The following is a 19394-nucleotide window of genomic DNA, read 5'->3' as shown; positions in this document are numbered from 1 at the left end:
AAACCCCATGTGCACTCCACAAGTACTCTGTTACCCGAGTAGCTGCTTCCTTTGTGTAGTGCAACTGTGACATATCAAGGGAAGTCCTACAAATTCCCACACAATAACACAGGTGTAGAAATCTGCAGCTAAGACCATCACAGAGACAATGAAGCCTTTGATTGAGACCCTCTACTCAGCTCCAAACAAAAGGACTTTGATCAACTCTGGGAATGATGCTGCAAATTGGGAGCTCTGCTTCCATCCCATGTGCAAGGCCAGCAGTCTTCACCACCTGCACCAGCTGCTTCACCACCTGCGCCAACTGCCTGTAAGAACTGAGGATCACCTCAGAACCCATGCAATCAGTGTCGTTAGTGCCAGTGTGAGCCACAACATGCAGATGACCGACCCTGCATGCTTCATAGCCACAAGCAAGGCCACCTCCACATCTCAGATGAGAACCCTGGCAGATATACGGAGTACACATTGGCTTTCTTTTCAGTCCTGCACGCTTTCTGCCTAATGGGCTATATAACACACCTAATATTGGAGCTCCCAATAACTAGTAAACCTCCCCTGTGTAGCTGTTTGGGCCCTGCTGAAGGAGCGGTCACCTATCCGCTCAGGGTGTGAAAGATGAGGCCAGGCAACCAGTCTCCACAATTGCGCTTTGACTCATGTGATGTGAATGTGCTACTGTCCACCACTCACCCTGCTGTGAGGGCAAATCCACCACATCAGGTACACTATGAGGTGCCTCAGAAGCAGAGCCTGTGTGCAAAACAAGTGACACCTGAGATGTCCCATATGATGTACCAGATTTTCTGCCAATGCTGCACCCGGAGGCAGCAGCCTGAACGTGAGCGACCATAGCCAAAAGCACATTCAGCTGTTCGTGAACTGCAGCCAGGTCCTCCTGCATCTGCACACAGAATGCACACATCCTACACTTGCTAGTAAGACTAACTGAAGAAATGCACTATAAAAGCAGACTGTCGTAGTTATGCAGCATGCTACCCTCTTGATGTGTCACCAATGCATGCTGATGCATTAATGAGCTATGTAGCTGGCTAATTAGTGAGAATCTCTTGTGCTACAGACTGAATGAATTTACACTTACAAATGTTCAAGATTAAACCTCTTAAACAGAGAAACATGCACAAAATTTAATAAATATACTCTTACAAAAACACAGGAAAAGTTAAGACTTAACTTGCTGTTAGCCGTGTGTCAGCTGAGAGCTGGGGCCTTACTGACTGGCTTACTAATTGAATGGACAGTTGCTTTCAAGACAAAGCAAATGAGCAACTACTGTACTACAGACTGAATGAAGGTACCCTTACAAAAACATGAGATTAAACCTCATAAACAGAGAACCTGCAAGAAATTTAATAAATATACTACAACAAAAACACAGAAAAATATAAATACTTAACTTGCTGCTCTGCAGATGTATGTCAGCTGAGAGCCAATGCTCTTGTTTACCTCTCCTACTTAATAAACAGACTAAATAAGTTTGGAATAGGATACAACTCTGTCTCACTCCCTTCTCATCTACTGCTTCCATTTTACTTCCTTTGACTCTTAACAAATCTTTGACTCTTGGAATTATTTCATTGATTTCCTAATAGGTTTACTCTTAACAGTTTTTGTTGCTATCAATAATCAGTAATCAGTTTCAGCTGAACTGTGGTGTACACAATCTCACCAGAAGACAGAAAAATAAAAAAAATTATTTTTATGTTGACTTTGAATCCTTTTTTAAGGTTCAACATGGAGACACACACTCTGATGTAAAGGTATTCAACAAACTCTCATCTAACAAAAAGCGAGAAATTCAAAATCCCAACCTGTCTAAAAGAAAATTAAAACATGACTCTTCAGCCACTCTTTTTACAATTTACCCCAATATCTAGGTATGAGAATTGAAATGTTTCTGTAGCTACAAGACAAGTAGCAGTGTTCATTGTGAATATGCTTGAAAGTAGTAATAAGCTGTAAACAAGACTCAGTGTCCACAGAGGCAGGTAAATATTTTCCTTAAAAATAGCAATGTAATCAGTTTAATGTAAAAGATGTCAATAAGAGAAAACAACAGTTATTTATTATAACCAAGGACTTTTTTTTTTTTTTGTATTTTATTTTTTGTTGTTTTTTATTGTTTCCCCAAAGTAGAAGTTTTCTTCCTAATTTATTGATTAAATTTAGCTAGCATAAGCACAAATAACATAAGCAGGATAATGATATTTTATTGTTAATAGAGAATGTAATAATATCCTACGATTTACTTGTCTTTTGTTAACATATACTTTACTCGTCCCACATTCCTGAAAGTTCTCCTTTGTGATGAATCTACAAAACACAGTGAATGAACGAATTTATTAATGAACATTCTTCTTTATATCATGAAGATAAGATTCTACCAGTAGCAAACTGGATAACATGTATCCCACAACACTTTTATTTGCTAAGGAGAATTTTATAATCAATACAATCAAAGGCTATGGCAACATAAGGTCATAAAATTATTACAAGCCATAATGGTAACAAGACATAGTTGTAACTTGATCATTACAACTCTTATAAGCCCTTGCCAAGTCATCTAATTTGGAAGCCAGTGTCCTGGTAGCACCCTATAAAGAAGTACAGATTCATCTGCATTACAAATCTGATGTGGTATTAAGTTTTTGGAGGGAATGGGTTCTTCAGATTCTTTTTTGAAGTTTTCTGCATTCACTGTATCTCCCAGAAGACTTTCGCCCATCAGTAAAAGCTGGCATATGCCATGATGAGCTTTCCAACCAACCTCGGTTGACTGTGAAGTGAGGTTCGCCGTTTCATGCTTTTTCCTGCAGGATTGGATTGGATATCAGAACACCATGCTCTCTTTTCTCACTGAACCAAATGAATAATGCTTCATCCAGTGTTTCATTTCTTGCTTTCTTTATTGTACTGCCCACACATTTTCAAAAAGCCCACTGAACTCAGACAGCAACAGAAATACTGCCACTGTGTCAGTCCAATCCAGATGATGTCTTCAGCTGCCTAATCATGCCAAATGAGTGCTAGGTGTATAAATATGCCAAAGTAGCAAACAAAGCAGTGAAAATGTAGTTTCACTACTGCCAAAAAAGGTGAGAATCTGAGCATTGTCAGGAAAGATGACGGTATTGTTTTGGACTGCTGTGCTATGGTGGTAGCAGATGATGTTCGTAAGGGGAAAACCACCACAGGAGAATGCAGCTGAAATCTATAGACAAGGCTGTCAAGACGAAGCATTCTGAGGAGCTGTCTAACAGGTTATTTTTCTTCCATAACAGCACACCGATTCATTCTGTGCAGGACATAGTCACACATTCTGCCTTTCTGAGCTTTCAGCTTGTGCCTCACTCCAAGTACAATGTCCATGACTCCAAGTATATGGTCCAGTACCTCACTCCAAATACGCAGTCCAGTGCCTCACTCCAAGTACACAGGCCAATCACATAAATGTGATGACTGCCTGTGTTTGATGCCAATGTGCAATAACCACTCACAGGTGCCAGGTGGCAACACCAGCAGGGGAGGGTATATAAAGAGTGTTGGGGCGAGTGGGGGGACGTAGAAAACAATGCAATCATTATTGTGATGCTGTTCATTGGTGATGAAGTTTGGTATTTGCATGCCAATACCGGAACTGGATGTCTACTGAGTGGCAACACGTGGCTTTTGCAAATGAATAACATTTTATGCTCCATTGGACAGATGGCTGTTGGCAAATGCCCAGGCCAGAGAAGGGAGAGTGTTATGATCAGGGGAATGTTTTCATTGCATTCTGTGGATGACTCTGGTAGGCACAATGGATCAACACAAGTATGCATTTATCCTTGTGGACCATGTCCACCATTACGTGCTGTTTGTTTTTCCTCAGCACGATGGCATCTACCAGAAGAACAATGCAACATCTCGTATAGCTTTCAGTGCATGTACGTGATTCAAAGAGCACCAGGATGAGTTTACCATGCTGCCCTGGCCACCAAACTCCCTGGGTTTAAGCCCAATCAAGAATCAATGGGGCCACCTGGATCTGGCTGTTAGACCATGGATCCTCTTCCGAGAAACCTATCACAGCTGGCCATGGGAGTGGGGTCATCATGGCCCCACATCCCTGTTTGTACATTCTAGAACCTCACTGATTGCCTTCCTGCATGTCTTGCAGTGGGCCATTCTGCAAAAGGTGGTTATTAAGTCTTCTGACAGGTGGTCATATTAATGTGACTGACAGTGTGTTCTACTAGCATGAAACCCAGTGACTTACTTCTCTTTTGCCAGATGAAGAAACCATTTCATGGCGCATATTTGCAAGATGATGAAGAGGTGATTTTTGAGGTGAAACGTAACCTGAATAGGCAAACTACTGACTTCTACAACCAGATCTCTGGCAGGACATACACACTGCAAAAAGATATGTCACATTGAAGGGTGAATATGTTGGGAAGAACTAACATCATAAAACTTCATAACTGCTCCTCATATTTTTTTTAAAAAAATTGCAGTTAATCAGGTAGTTGGGATGGTTTTCCAGTGCAATAATTAAAAAATGTGGAAGTAAACCAATTACATATATCATCAGTTGTAGCATCAAAGAGGGCATGTATCCTAATGCATTGAAAAGGAGCATTGTCAGGCCAATACACAAAAAGGATCAAAAGAGGAAGCATCGAACTACAGGTTATATCTCTGATTCCTACATTTAGTAAGATTTCTGAATCAGTGATGCTGTCACAGCTTAGTTTGATTTTCACTAAAAACAGTCTCCTTGCAGACACCAAAAATGGATTTTGAAACGATCACAATGTCACAACAATTTTCACAGAATTTTTATACCAAATCTGTAGCTATCTAGATGAAGGAAAGCATACTGTAGATATGTGTTTAGTGATTTCACAAATTTTGGTAAACATTTTTGGAATGCAGTGATCAATAGATTATTATATTTTGACTAAAGTTCTGTCTTGATCACACCATTTATGTTTCAATGATATAGGTAACCCTAACTTCGTAGCAGCTGAGGAGAGCTCCGCCTACCGTCCTAAGGCAGCCATGGGTCTGATGATGGTTATGTAAAAATAACCGAAACCAGTTACCTATATCATTGAAACATAAATGGTGATTTCACAAATGCCTTTGACCTGGTTGACTATGCACTTCTATTGCAGAAACCTTGGACATGCAATAACATGAACTCTGTCTACTCACCTAAAAAACCATAAATAATGTGCAAATATAAATTATCAAAATTGGTTGAGGAAAATCAACATTCAGTCTATGATGGAAACAGCAATACAGGGTGTGCTGCAGGGGTCAATAATGGGAGCATTTCTTTTTCTTGTGTATGCAAATGGTATTATACATCCTTCTAATTCCCATATAATTACTTATGCTGATGACACCTCTCTATGGTTTTATGGAGACAATGAGGAGAATGAACATTTTTTTTTTCATATATGCGATATCTGTTGTGACTCACCGATCATTCAAAGTACCGCCGCGCAATTACACGCGTCCTCTACATGCTGTGCTGTCTGCCAGCCATGCAGCAGCCATGCCACCTAAGCAACCAGCCAGCCAGTGGCTGCTAGACTTGGACTCAGTGCTAATTTGAATGTTACCGTGTTCACATGCTTGCTTGGTCAACTTGTTCTGTGACTTACACGTGTTGTGTCATTTTGAAATATATGTGTTTAACTTGACATTATAACAATTGGCAACAAGGTAGTGGATTTTTCCTTTTCATCGTTGACCCACAGGTTTCCATGGCTACTTTAGAGCAACCATTGCAAGGTCTCATTGAACAGCAAACACTTCTCACATCGGCGATTCGCGATTTCATCGCGGCATCCAATGCGGGCCGTTTCTCGTCATTGTCTATACCTCCTTTTCCTCCTTACGATGAGACGGTGGAAGACTGGTCTGATTACAAAAAACATCTTCGACAGCACTTCATGGCATTTCATGTCATGGATGAACAAACATGTAAGTCTCTGTTCTTTTCATGGATTTCACCTCAATTTGAGGTGAAATTGTTGTCGCAATTGGCTCCTTTGAAAGATCCTGCGTCTTTCTCTTGTGCTGAAATGTGCTCACTTCTGTCAGTATATTTTCATAAGCAAACGCATGTGGCAGCCTCTCATGTTGCCTTTTATCGTTGTCAAAAACAACCGCATCAATCCTATTGCGCTTGGGCTGCTGAACTTCACGGCCTCAGTCGAAAGTGTCAATTTGTTACTGACGTTCACAAAGAATCCTATGCCGATTCCATAGTACGGGATGCTATTATCCTGTCGGCGCCAGACAAAGAAGTTTGGCAACGTGCCCTTCAGTTGGCAAATCTGACTCTAGATGAAGTCCTATCCATCGTGCAATCTTTTGAAATTTCTCACGCCCCTGGGGCGCAAATAGAGGCATGGGGTGACATCGGGGAACTACAACCTATGTTCGCTGTTGACGATGCGTGCGGTGCATCCCCACCGGTCGACATGGCCGCAGTACGCTCCCACACGCAGCCTCGGCCTAATAGTAAGAAACTGCAGCAGAACCCCCAGCAACTTCCTTCATGTCCACGGTGCTTTACGAAAGCTTCACACGAGGATTGACCCCAACATTGAGCTGTGTATCACAATTGCAAAAAGAAGGGTCATGTGTCTTCTGTTTGCAAATCCGACCGCATACATGATGTTCATGAACATGATGCTGATTCAGATTCTGTGTTGTCTGTCAATTGTACTTCTTCCCTTTCAGGGAAGTTATTCCTTACTGTCCAAATCCTTGGTCGAGATGTTCGCATGCAAGTGGATACTGGTTCTGCTGCCACTATCATTAATTCTCAGATGTATCTTCAGTTGGGTTCACCACTCCTATCACCTGTCACTCGGCAATTACGGACGTACAATAAACAGAAGATTTATCTCTTGGGACAATTTAATGCTGAGGTATCTTACAAATCCATCGTTTGCACTGTTACCATATTTGTGGTCGACCAGAGTAACGCAGAGAATCTTTTTGGTTTCGGTGCCTTTCGCATTTTTGGATTCTCCATAGATGACTCTGTCAATATTGTCTCTGATGCTATTCCTTATGCTCAATTGGATTCCTTGTCAACGACATTTTTGTCCCTTTTTTCTCCTGGGTTAGGCCATGCAAATGGCTTTGAAGCTCATATCACGCTCAAACCCACTGCTCGGCCTAAGTTTTTTTGGACTCGACCCATTCCTGTGGCCCTTCGTAATCGGGTAAAACGGGAGCTGGATTGTCTCACTGCTTCAGGGGTCTCACTTCCTGTCACTTCCAGAGAGTGGTCCTCTCCTGTCGTTGTTGTTGCTAACCCAAATGGTGATATTTGTCTCTGTGGTGATTTCAAAGCCACTGTAAATGTGCAATGCCTCATCGACACTTACCCTATGCCTCAACCTGAAGAATTGTTCACTAAACTTGTGGGAGGCCAGTATTTTTCTAAAATTGACCTGTCAGAAGCTTATCATCAACTTCCTCTTGACGCTGGTTCCCAGCAGTTTCTGGTTCTTAACCAACCTTTTGGCCTCTATCAATACCAACGATTGCCATTTGGGGTTGCCAGCGCCCCTGCTCTCTTTCAGCGATTCTTGGAACAATTATTGCTCCCTGTCCCTGGGTGTATAAATTACATGGACGACATTGTTGTCACTGGCTCCACCACTGAAGAACATCTTCCGAACCTCCGCACACTTTTTCATGTCTTACAGACTGCCGGTCTTAAGTATAATCTTCAGAAATCACAATTTTTTCAGGCATCTATTACATACTTGGGGTTTCAACTCTCTCAGAATGGTATTCGTCCACTTCAGCAAACTGTTGCTGTGATCGATGCCCTTCCTCGCCCTACATCTCTTAATGACCTGCAGGCCTTCTTGGGGAAAATAGCATACTATCACAGGTTTTTACCGTCTGCTACTTCGGTGGCTCAGCCGTTGCATCGCCTGTTGCATAAATACATGCCTTTTCACTGGTCCTCATCATGCGATGCGGCTTTCCAGAAATTGAAGACTATGCTGAAACAGGCCCTGTGCCTGGCTACTTATCGACCTGGCCAACATCTTGTTCTTGCCATGGGCACCTCTCAATACGAGGTTGGTGCAGTCCTTGCGCACCGTTTTTCTGACGGGTCTGAACAACCCATTGCTTATGCCTCCAAAACACTCACGGCTGCCCAGCAAAAGTATTCTCAAATTGTAAAAGAAGCTTTGGCCATTATTTATGCTCTTCATAAGTTTGGTGTTTTTCTCTATGGATCCAAATTCCATCTTTTTACGGATCACAAACCAATTGTTTCCTTGTTTCATCCATCATCGTCACTTCCTGACAAGGCTGCACACCACCTCCAGCGTTGGGCTCTTTACTTGTCTCATTTCAATTATGAGATTCATTTCCAGCCAACGGCCCAACATGTGAATGCTGATGCACTGTCTCGCCTTCCCATGGGTCCTGATCTGGCATTCGATAGGGACGAACTTTTGTGTTTCCACCTGGATGTTGCTGAGCAGCGGGTTGTGGAAGGATTCCCCATCATCGGGGACAGGCTGGCGGCTGCTACGGGTTCTGATCCTACCCTCTCCCAGGTTCTACGCTGTATTCAGAAGGGTTGGCCAGATTGTCCATCCGCTAAGACTTCTGACCCATTGCAGAACTAGTACCCTTTGCACTACCGCCTCACGGCTAGGGATGGTGTTATCCTCCTTTCCACCGACAATGCTTTGCCGCGTATGGTGGTACCTGCGTCTTTGCGTTCTTCGGTCTTGCGCCTTCTTCACCAAGGGCACTGGGGTGTCTCTTGCACAAAATCTCTGGCGTGCCATCATGTGTACTGGCCTGGCATCGACTCTGAAGTAGCACACATGGCCGCTGCCTGCAGCCCTTGTGCGTCACAGGCCGCTGCCCCAAAGTCATCCTTGTCACCATGGCCTTCGCCTGAGACGCCCTGGGAGTGCATTTATGCTGACTTCGTGGGACCTTTTTTAGGTACTTATTGGCTCCTCGTAATTGATGCCTACTCTAACTTTCCTTTCATTGTCCGTTGCATGTCGCCTACCACTGCGGCAACCACAAGTGCTCCCACCTGCATTTTTTCTTTGGAAAGCCTTCCCTCTACTCTTGTTACTGATAATGGTCTGCAAATTGCCTCTTCCAAATTTGTGGATTTTTGTGCTCTTCATAAGTTTGGTGTTTTTCTCTATGGATCCAAATTCCATCTTTTTACGGATCACAAACCAATTGTTTCCTTGTTTCATCCATCATCGTCACTTCCTGACAAGGCTGCACAGTGCCTCCAGCGTTCGGCTCTTTACTTGTCTCATTTCAATTATGAGATTCATTTCCAGCCGACGGCCCAACATGTGAATGCTGATGCACTGTCTCGCCTTCCCATGGGTCCTGATCTGGCCCCTCCGTTCCATCCACAATCAAACGGTGAGGTTGAACGACTGGTCTGCACATTTAAGGCTCAGATGTGGAAACTCCTGACTTCTTCTGCTGCTGATGATGCACTTCTTCAGTTTCTGGCTTCTTACCATTTCACCTCCATGGGTGACCACAGCCCGGCTGAGCTCTTACATGGCCAACAGCCCTGCATGCTACTTCATCTTCTGCGGCCTTCCACCTCACGGCCGCGGGTGCCTTCGCTTGGCCAGTTCACCGCTGACAACCTTGTCTGGGTACGGGGATATGGCAGATGGCCAAAATGGAGTCCGGGCCACATCTTACGACACCGTGGCCGACGCCTGTATGAAATCCAGATGGACACGGGTGTTGCAGTGCGTCATTGGGACAAGCTTCAGCCTCGTGTGCCAGCAACGCCTGTTCCGAATGCTGCTACACCACCTTCGGCTCTACCTGATGCTCGGGATCTTGGCATCTCTCATTACTCACAACGCAGCCCTCTCACCATCATCTCAGTGCAAGTACAAGAATGGACGCCGCCAGGAGACGTGCCCATGCAGGAACCGGATGACCATCATCTGTCGGAGCCAATCTACTCGCCTCCTTCTCCTACGGATGCCGACACATCGCCCATGTCTCCTGTTATATCAACTGGACTTGCCGCAATGGGCAGATTGGTGCACAGGGCCCTAGCAGATTCAACCCCTATGTCTCCTGTCATCTCGACTCGTTATCATTGGGGACACTTCCATCCGTGCAGGAAGCTTCCTCCTCAAGAGTTTACAGCCAGTCAAACAACGCTTATGGACATTAGCAATCTACAGGCCACCTCCATCAAGACCAGTGCAGAAATTTCAAAGGGTGGAAAAGTGTTGTGACCCGCCAATCATTCAAAGTGCCGCCGCGCAATTACGTGCGTCATCTACATGCAACCACAACGAAGGGGTATCTGTTGAGAGGCCAGACAAACGTGTGGTTCCTGAAGAGGGGCAGCAGCCTTTTCAGTAGTTGTAGGGGCAACAGTCTGGATGATTGACTGATCTGGCCCTGTAACACTAACCAAAACCGCCTTGCTGTTGTGGTACTGCGAACGGCTGAAAGCAAGAGGTAACTACAGCCGTAATTTTTCCTGAGGGTCTGCAGCTTTACTGTATGATTAAATGATGATGGCGTCCTCTTGGGTAAAATATTCTGGAGGTAAAATGGTCCCCCATTCGGATCTCCTGGTGGGGACTACTCTAGAGGACGTCGTTATCAAGAGAAAGAAAACTGGCGTTCTACGGATCGGAACGTGGAATGTCAGATCCCTTAATCGGGTAGGTAGGTGAGAAAATTTAAAAAGGGAAATGGATAGGTTAAAGTTAGATATAGTGGGAATTAGTGAAGTTCAGTGGCAGGAGGAACAAGACTTTTGGTCTGGTGAATACTGGGTTATAAATACAAAATCAAATAGGGGTAATGCAGGAGTAGGTTTAATAATGAATAAAGCAATAGGAATGCGGGTAAGCTTCTACAAACAGCACAGCAAAAGCATTGTTGTGGCCAAGATAGACACAAAGCCCACGCCTATGACAGTAGTACAAGTCTATATGCCTACTAGCTTTGCAGATGATGAAGAAATTGAAGAAATGTATGATGAGATAAAAGAAATTATTCAGATACTGAAGGTAGACGAAAATTTAATAGTCATGGGTGACTGGAATTCAACAGTGGGAAAAGGAAGAGAAGAAAACATAGTAGGTGAATATGGATTGGGGCTAAGAAATGAAAGAGGAAGCCGCCTGGTAGAATTTTGCACAGAGCATAACTTAATCATAGCTAACACTTGGTTCAAGAATCATGAAAGAAGGTTGTATACATGGAAGAACCCTGGAGACACTAGAAGGTATCACATAGATTATATAATGGTAAGACAGAGATTTAGGAACCAGGTTTTAAATTGTAAGACATTTCCAGGGGCAGATGTGGACTCCGACCACAATCTATTGGTTATGAACTGTAGATTAAAACTGAAGAAACTGTAAAAAGGTGCGAATTTAAGGAGATGGGATCTGGATAAACTGAAAGAACCAGAGGTTGTACAGAGTTCCAGGGAGAGCATAAGGGAACAATTGACCAGAATGGGGGAAAGAAATACAGTAGAAGAAGAATGGGTAGCTCTGAGGAATGAAATAGTGAAGGCAGCAGAGGATCAAGTAGGTAAAAGACGAGGGCTAGTAGAAACCCTTGGGTAACAGAAGAAATATTCAATTTAATTGATGAAAGGAGAAAATACAAAAATGCAGTAAGTGAATCAGGCAAAAAGGAATACAAACGTCTCAAAAATGAGATCGACAGGAAGTGCAAAATGGCTAAGCAGAGATGGCTAGAGGACAAATGTAAGGATGTAGAGGCTTATCTCACTAGGGGTAAGATAGATACTGCCTACAGGAAAATTAAAGACACCTTTGGAGAAAAGAGAACCATTTGCATGAATATCAAGAGCACAGATGGAAACCCAGTTCTAAGCAAAGAAGGGAAAGCAGAAAGGTGGAAGGAGTATATAGAGGTTCTATACAGGGGCGATGTTCTTGAGGACAATATTATGGAAATGGAAGAGGAGGTAGATGAAGATGAAATGGGAGATATGATACTGCGTGAAGAGTTTGACAGAGCACTGAAAGACCTAAGTTGAAACAAAGGCCCCAGGAGTAGACAACATTCCATTAGAACTAATGACAGCCTTGGGAGAACCAGGCCTAACAAAACTCTACCATCTGGTGAGCAAGATGTATGAGACAGGCGAAATACCCTCAGACTTCAAGAAGAATATAATAATTCCAATCCCAAAGAAAGCAGGTGTTGACAGATGTGAAAATTACCGAACTATTAGTTTAATAAGTCACAGCTGCAAAATACTAACGCGAATTCTTTACAGACGAATGGAAAAACTGGTAGAAGCCGACCTCGGGGAAGATCAGTTTGGATTTCGTAGAAATATGGGAACACGTGAGGCAATCAATACTGACCCTACGACTTATCTTAGAAACTAGATTAAGAAAAGGCAAACCTACATTTCTAGCACGTGTAGACTTGCAGAAAGTTTTTGACAATGTTGACTGGAATACTCTCTTTCAAATTCTGAAGGTGGCAGGGGTAAAATACAGGGAGCGAAAGGCTATTTACAATTTGTACAGAAACCAGATGGCAGTTATAAGAGTTGAGGGACATGAAAGGGAAGCAGTGGTTGGGAAGGGAGTGAGACAGGGTTGTAGTCTCTCCCCGATGTTATTCAATCTGTATGTTGAGCAAGCAGTAAAGGAAACAAAAGAAAAATTCGGAGTAGATATCAAAATCCATGGAGAAGAAATAAAAACTTTGAGATTCGCCGATGACATTGTAATTATGTCAGAGACAGCAAAGCACTTGGAAGAGAAGTTGAATGGTATGGACAGTGTCTTGAAGGGAGGGTATTAGATGAACATCAACAAAAGCAAAATGAGGATAATGGAATGTAGTCGAATTAAGTTGGGTGATGCTGAGGAAATTAGATTAGGAAATGAGACACATAAAGTAGTAAAGGAGTTTTGCTTTTTGGGGAGCAAAATAACTGATGATTGTCGAAGTAGAGAGGATATAAAATGTAGACTGGCAATGGCAAGGAAAACGTTTCTGAAGAAGAGAAATTTGTTAACATCGAGTATAGATTTAAGTGTCAGGAAGTCGTTTCTGAAAGTATTTATATGGAGTGTAGCCATGTATGGAAGTGAAACATGGACGATAAATAGTTTAGACAAGAAGAGAATAGAAGCTTTCGAAATGTGGTGCTACAGAAGAATGCTGAAGATTAGATGGGTGGATCACATAACTAATGAGGAGGTATTGAACAGAATTGGGGGGAAGAGGAGTTTGTGGCACAACTTGACTAGAAGAAGGGATCAGTTAGTAGGACATGTTCTGAGGCATCAAGGGATCACCAATTTGGTACTGGAGGGCAGCGTGGAGGGTAAAAATCGTAGAGGGAGACCAAGAAATGAATACACTAGGCAGATTCAGAAGGATGTAGGTTGCAGTAGGTACTGGGAGGTGAACACGATAGAGTATAGCATGGAGAGCTGCATCAAACCAGTCTCAGGACTGAAGACCACAGCAACAACAACAACTCTACATGCGACGCTGTCTGCCGGCCACGCAGCAGCCGCGCCACCTAAGCAGCCAGCCAGCCAGTGGCTGCTAGACTTGGACTCAGTGCTAATTTGAATGTTACTGTGTTCACATGTTTGCTTGGTCAACTTGCTCTGTGACTTACATGTGTTGTGTTGTTTTGAAATATATGTGTTTAACTTGACATTATAACAATATCTGAGGTGACTGAATATTTTAATAGCCAAGGCCTAACAGTAAATACCACAAAGTCACAATTACCGTGTTCAAAGCAGACAACTTGTGTCTCAGGTGGGTAGGAGATGTTTGTGGAATTTTGTATAAAGTCAATGAAGTCTATAAATTCCTTGGTTTGCAATTGTATTGTTATCTTCAGTGGGAAAACCAGGAAAATAAACAGTACCTTGTGTTTGCTTAACCTGCTGTCCAAAATTGTATGTAATAAAACACTAAAAACAGTGTACTATGGGATGATTTTTCCATTTATAAGTTATGAGATAGAGCAGTGGGATTGTGTGCTGATGTGCACTTGAATGGAATACTGGTGCTTCAAAAGAGAGCTTTTGAAGTTAAATATGTTTTGTATTAAACCTCTGTACAAAAATATTATACATACTATACCTCTTAAACACTATACTTGCAAAAGTCATCATTTGATGACTATATGCAAAATAAACATAAAAAACTAAGTAAATAAAAATGTTTAAAGTGAGTTCAGTTAAATTTGTAATATACTGTGAAATATAATTCCTCAGTTAAAATGAAAAATACTTATCTTATGTGCCTGTCTTTCCTTTAGTCCAATAGTCTTTTGGAATGAAGTGTCTTGTGTGGTTAGATATGCAAAATTAAGTCACAAAGATATCTAAATATCTAATGAGTCATTCTGTAATACTAAGAAAATTCTGTGCCATCTCCGATCAGATTTATAAGTAGAGCATGAAATTCTCCATAATGGTATATTTTGTTGTAGATGTTGTACACCCTGAAACTTTTTACTTGTCTTTTCTTCTTCTTTTCCTGCACGTCAAGCAGCTCACAAGTGACAATAATTTCATCACAGCCATTTATATCATCACTGTCACTCATTTGTTCACTGTCACACAACACTGTAGTAGAGAACTGACAGTTACTTCCTGCTTCAAACTGCACAATATAAAAAAAAAACAGCATATGCACATGCTTGTGTTGCTGGTGAGTGTGTGTTTGTGTCACACTGCTGTGATGCTTACCTTCATTACTGTACAAATCAAATGGGTCTTTTGACATAGGTTTTCCCCCGGGGTTCCAAAACCTTAGAAAAGTTCAGCCTCTCCCTGAGAAAGGTAACATAAAACAAACAAAAATTGTAAACCCATCTCATTACTCTTGTCACATTCTGTAATAGTGAAAACTGCTGTAGGATACTGAAAGAAGTACAGTGCTCCATTTACAGAACAACTGGTTCATCCCTAGAAAATAACAGGATAAGCAGTAGCTTAGTTCACAAATATTGCTTTAAATTGTTGTACACTGGTTCCAGGACTTTCTTACAGTAACTGTGGTGTATACGTCTCCATATCAGGTAAACAGATACCTTTTGGGGTGCTAGAAAATCTGTTCCCTGAGGACACTGGAATAGTGAGCAGAACAATTTATCAGATGTTGCACTGGGTTGTCGATATTTTGCAGCATAGAGGGCATTGGCTTGCAGGCTATTTTCATTTGCTAAACTACATCAGAAAATAATATACACCATATTATTTGTGAGGGTATGCTTCCATTTCTAACAAGTGAGAAAATATGGGATACTGAACCATTTGTATTAAGAAATAGTTCAGCAAGAATAAATATAAAAGTGAAGTAATATGTGTAAGTAGGGTAGACACCATGTCACATTTCTAGAATTAAAAGTAATTTGCATTATGATGACACACACTAAATATGGCTGCGAATATGGTACAACACAACTCAAACTAAATTACTGACTGTGGACTACTTATTAGATAAGCCCACTGTGTTCTAGAGTACTGTGGTACAGAAATGCCTCAAAACACTCTTTCAACTCTTGATGGACCACTAATGCAATGACTGTGCTTATATAAAAACTAAATATCTTTCAGTCTCTCCTGTGAACAGATGTTCGCACCTCAAAATGTATGTGTTTTTGATCACTTGTTTATCAGAGGTGTTTCTCTTGTTATGATGAATCCCATCATGCCTAATAAGATTTGACACACACACACACACACACACACACACACACACACACACACACACACACAATTATGCTAATAGTTGTGCCAGATCTATAAGCAGATGTAGACAGTTTATTGAAATTCATTAGCAAACAACAGAGAAATGTTGTCTGCTAGTACAGTCTTCTGTTACTTTATGACAGGAAGAGGTGTCCTGAGACAACAAATTGTAGCACAAACAATACAACTGCTGATTGTTATAACTTCTTGAAAATGATTAACTTCTTTTTATCCATTCATGCAACTGTATTTTTTACAGAGATAGAGCAAGATGAATGTTCAAAAAGTATTGCTAGCATAGCTACAGTGGAAGCTGGTAGTAACACTGCTAGCAGATCAAACAGTGCAACTGTGAGCTGTGACCACAATAGTGAGAGAAACAGCAGAGAAACTGGTGATGGTTCACGGGATATTTCAACACCTTCTACAAGACAACAGACTCAGCAACAACGGAGGTCTTCAAGATGTGGTGCTGCAGCTGTGCATCCAACACCTATTGGTCTTGCAGTCCGGGAAGCTTTTGGTATTGTTATTTCATAAAAATTAACAAAATATTAATTCTTTCATTTAGGCATAGGTCACAGCATATTCCTGTGTATATTTTCTGTATATGATGACTAATCTGCATATATAAATTAATGTTGAATAACATGGCAAAAACACAACTCTGCATTATGTACAAATAAAAATAATTACTGTACTAGTATGCTAATGAATATTATAAATTGCCTGTATGCCAAATGACAGACCATTTTTTTGTTTTTTTTTTTTTTTTTTCCGTCCAGGCAGAGACTTCAATTTTTCATATATACACACAATATGTTGAACAGATCCCAACATGAAGAAGCATCAAAACTGAAAAATGCAGTAAGAGATGTGTTAACATAGAGCAGTTATTTTAATTAATCGCTTTTCCATGTATCATTAACAGTTGACTGTCATCAGTAATATCTGGTTGCAAGATATTAAACCAAGGTATTAGCCATACTCTTATTAAGAAAGCTGCAAATTAACTTCAATGTGCATGTTCAGGAAAGGATTAGAAGTACATCTATTTTATTTTTGATTAAACATGCGATCTGTGGATTACATATGATAAATTAAAACTGTTCTGGATGAGTCTCAAATCTAGTCCAAAATCAACCATTCTGAGAATAAAATTAAGACAATACACTGGACAGTTAATTCAGGATAGACTACTCCTCAACATAAAGATGTCATGTGTAGTTACAGACAGGCACAAGAAAAAGAGTGGTACATATTTGAGCTTTTGGCCAGAGCATTCTGACTGGAATGGCCAGAGGTAGTGGTCATATGTGCATGAGATGTGCTTGCTTGTATGATTAATTATTGTTGGATCCTGCCTACTCATCAAATACGGGGTGCCTACAAAACCTGCTTTCTTGGATCTCTAAACAATTCAAACAAATCGCGTTAATGTATTTTATTACAAAAAAAATGACTATGATACTTAACTTTGTATTAAACAGATGTGTTGCAAGCAAAGAGCGACAAGCAAATAAGAATCTCTTCAGTTGTACAATTCCTATACAAATGAAGCAGTACTGTAGATTCTGGTCTTGACACTTCTGTAGAAGTGGGCCGCAGCCAGTCAGGTGCACCACTTAAGTTCTCTTCACGTAGAGGGTTCTGCCATCGCATTGTCATCTTAGAGAGGGTTTGGTCAGCGTGCTATTGGCTGACATCTTCTTCACAGCCCTCTCTGCTCTAACATTCCCGACTGTTGTGCCGGCACTTGACTTAATGCTGTAACTGTTATTATGGATAATTACAGCATGAAAATCTACATCTACTATTCACAAGTCACTTCATGATATGTGGTGGACAATACTTCTCTTATGAATGCATGAATGGTGTGTGGGAAGTAGAACAATCAATAAACCTCTGTTTGAGTTGAGATTTCTCTGATTGTTTTCATCGTGAACATTAAATGAAATGTATGTAACTTGTTAAATGACTTCTTGAAATATTCACTCTCATAATTTTAACAGTAAAGGCCTCTGGGATGCACTATATATTTCTTGTAGAGTGTGTCACTGGAGTTTTAATTAGCATCAGTGAAGCACATTCTTGATTTTTAAGTAAACCCATGTCAAAGTGTACTGCTCTTCTTCAGGTCTTATCTTCCTCTTGTATTAGTCCTACCTGTTAAGAGTCCCAGATTGCCAAACAGTATAAAGGTTGCCAAACGAGGATTTCTTAAGATGCTTTCTTTGTTGATGATTTACATTTTCTTTGAATTTTTCCATTGGATCTGTCTGACAACTGACTTTCTTACAGCTAGTTTTATGTTGTTATTTAATCTTTAACTTCTCTGGAAATATATTCCTAGATATTTAATGGTTATGGCGATTTTGAGTTATTGATTACTAGTAATTATTTTCTAACATACGAGAATAAATCAATAAGATTACTTTAAAGACACAATGAATTATATCCAAAAAAGTTGTCACAAGCAAGAAATTTATTTCAAGTTAACCCAACAATGCCTTCCATGGTCAATGAAAATGTAGTTATGACCCTCAAAATTCCCATAGTTGACAATAACTTCCAGCAAGCTTTTAAAAGTTGATTCTAATGGTATAGCTGTTATGTTGTCTTATATGTAATATACCATTTTCAAAAGACATTTATCTAGAAGGGCAAAAAACGCCATTATCTAAAGTTTTTTGAAAAGGAAATGTTCTCAAAAAGTTTGGATGTACCTTACAAAGTAAGACTGCAAGTCATCCATAATTTTAATCTCAGAATGGATTTTATGTTGAAGCAAACCTATCAATTCAGTATCAACACTGAAAATATTGTGATGAACTGAAACATCTGACTGGGAAGCCATGATGAACTGAAGCATTTGACTGTGAAGTCACAACATTCTTTTGGCAGACGTCAAATTTTAGGCTACAGAAGAAAAAATTAACAACTGGCATACTTCACATTTATCTGTCCAATTTCTTTGGGATGGATACATATGGAACTGAAGAATATTTGTACTTTCTGCACTGAAGTTTTCTAAGCAATTCTTGAGAGGAAAGAGGTATCGTTCTTTGAGTATCTGCCAGTTGAAATTTCTTAAAATTTATTTTATCCTCTCTCTTCAGTCAAAGAGGACTGTGAGTATTTGTACCGCCCTCCTTTGTATGTGCTCAGTATCCCTTTTAAGTCCAATCTCATATGTGTCCCATGCACCTGAGCAATATTTAAGTATAAACTCTATGATTGATTTGTATGCAGTCTCTTAATTAGATAAACTGCAGTTTCCCAGTATTCTATCAGTGAAACATAGTTTGCCATTTGGTCATTTAACTTTATGTATCTATGCACCGTTGCCCACAAAAACTCATACTAAATCAGAGTTGTAATCTGTTAATTCAGTGGTTAAAGGGTATGACACTCTTACATTCTGTGGATCATCTCTAATGACTTCAATGTTGATGGGAGGTTAAACCAGTTGCAGGTCTTTCCCCAGGCTGCTATTTTGTTGAGATCTAACTAGATATTAACACAAATACTTGTTACAGAATTTTCTCATAGATAACTGCATGATCCGCAAAAAGTTTGTGA

General features: G+C 40.8%; 1 protein-coding gene across 1 annotated transcript in view; it reads left to right on the top strand.

Moving 5' to 3' along the window:
• LOC126456046 (uncharacterized) overlaps window positions 1-16352 on the top strand; it is a 34318-nt gene extending 17966 nt beyond the window's left edge. The window contains exon 2 of the mRNA XM_050091801.1: window positions 16072-16352. Within this exon, the coding sequence (XP_049947758.1) occupies window positions 16072-16352 (281 nt within the window). The remainder of the gene's footprint in view (window positions 1-16071) is intronic.
• The last annotated feature ends 3042 nt before the right edge of the window (window positions 16353-19394 follow it).

The sequence above is a fragment of the Schistocerca serialis genome, chromosome 2 (genome assembly GCF_023864345.2).
Source record: "Schistocerca serialis cubense isolate TAMUIC-IGC-003099 chromosome 2, iqSchSeri2.2, whole genome shotgun sequence".
NCBI classification, from domain to species: Eukaryota; Metazoa; Arthropoda; class Insecta; order Orthoptera; family Acrididae; genus Schistocerca; species Schistocerca serialis.
This window is presented reverse-complemented; position numbering and strand designations above follow the sequence as displayed.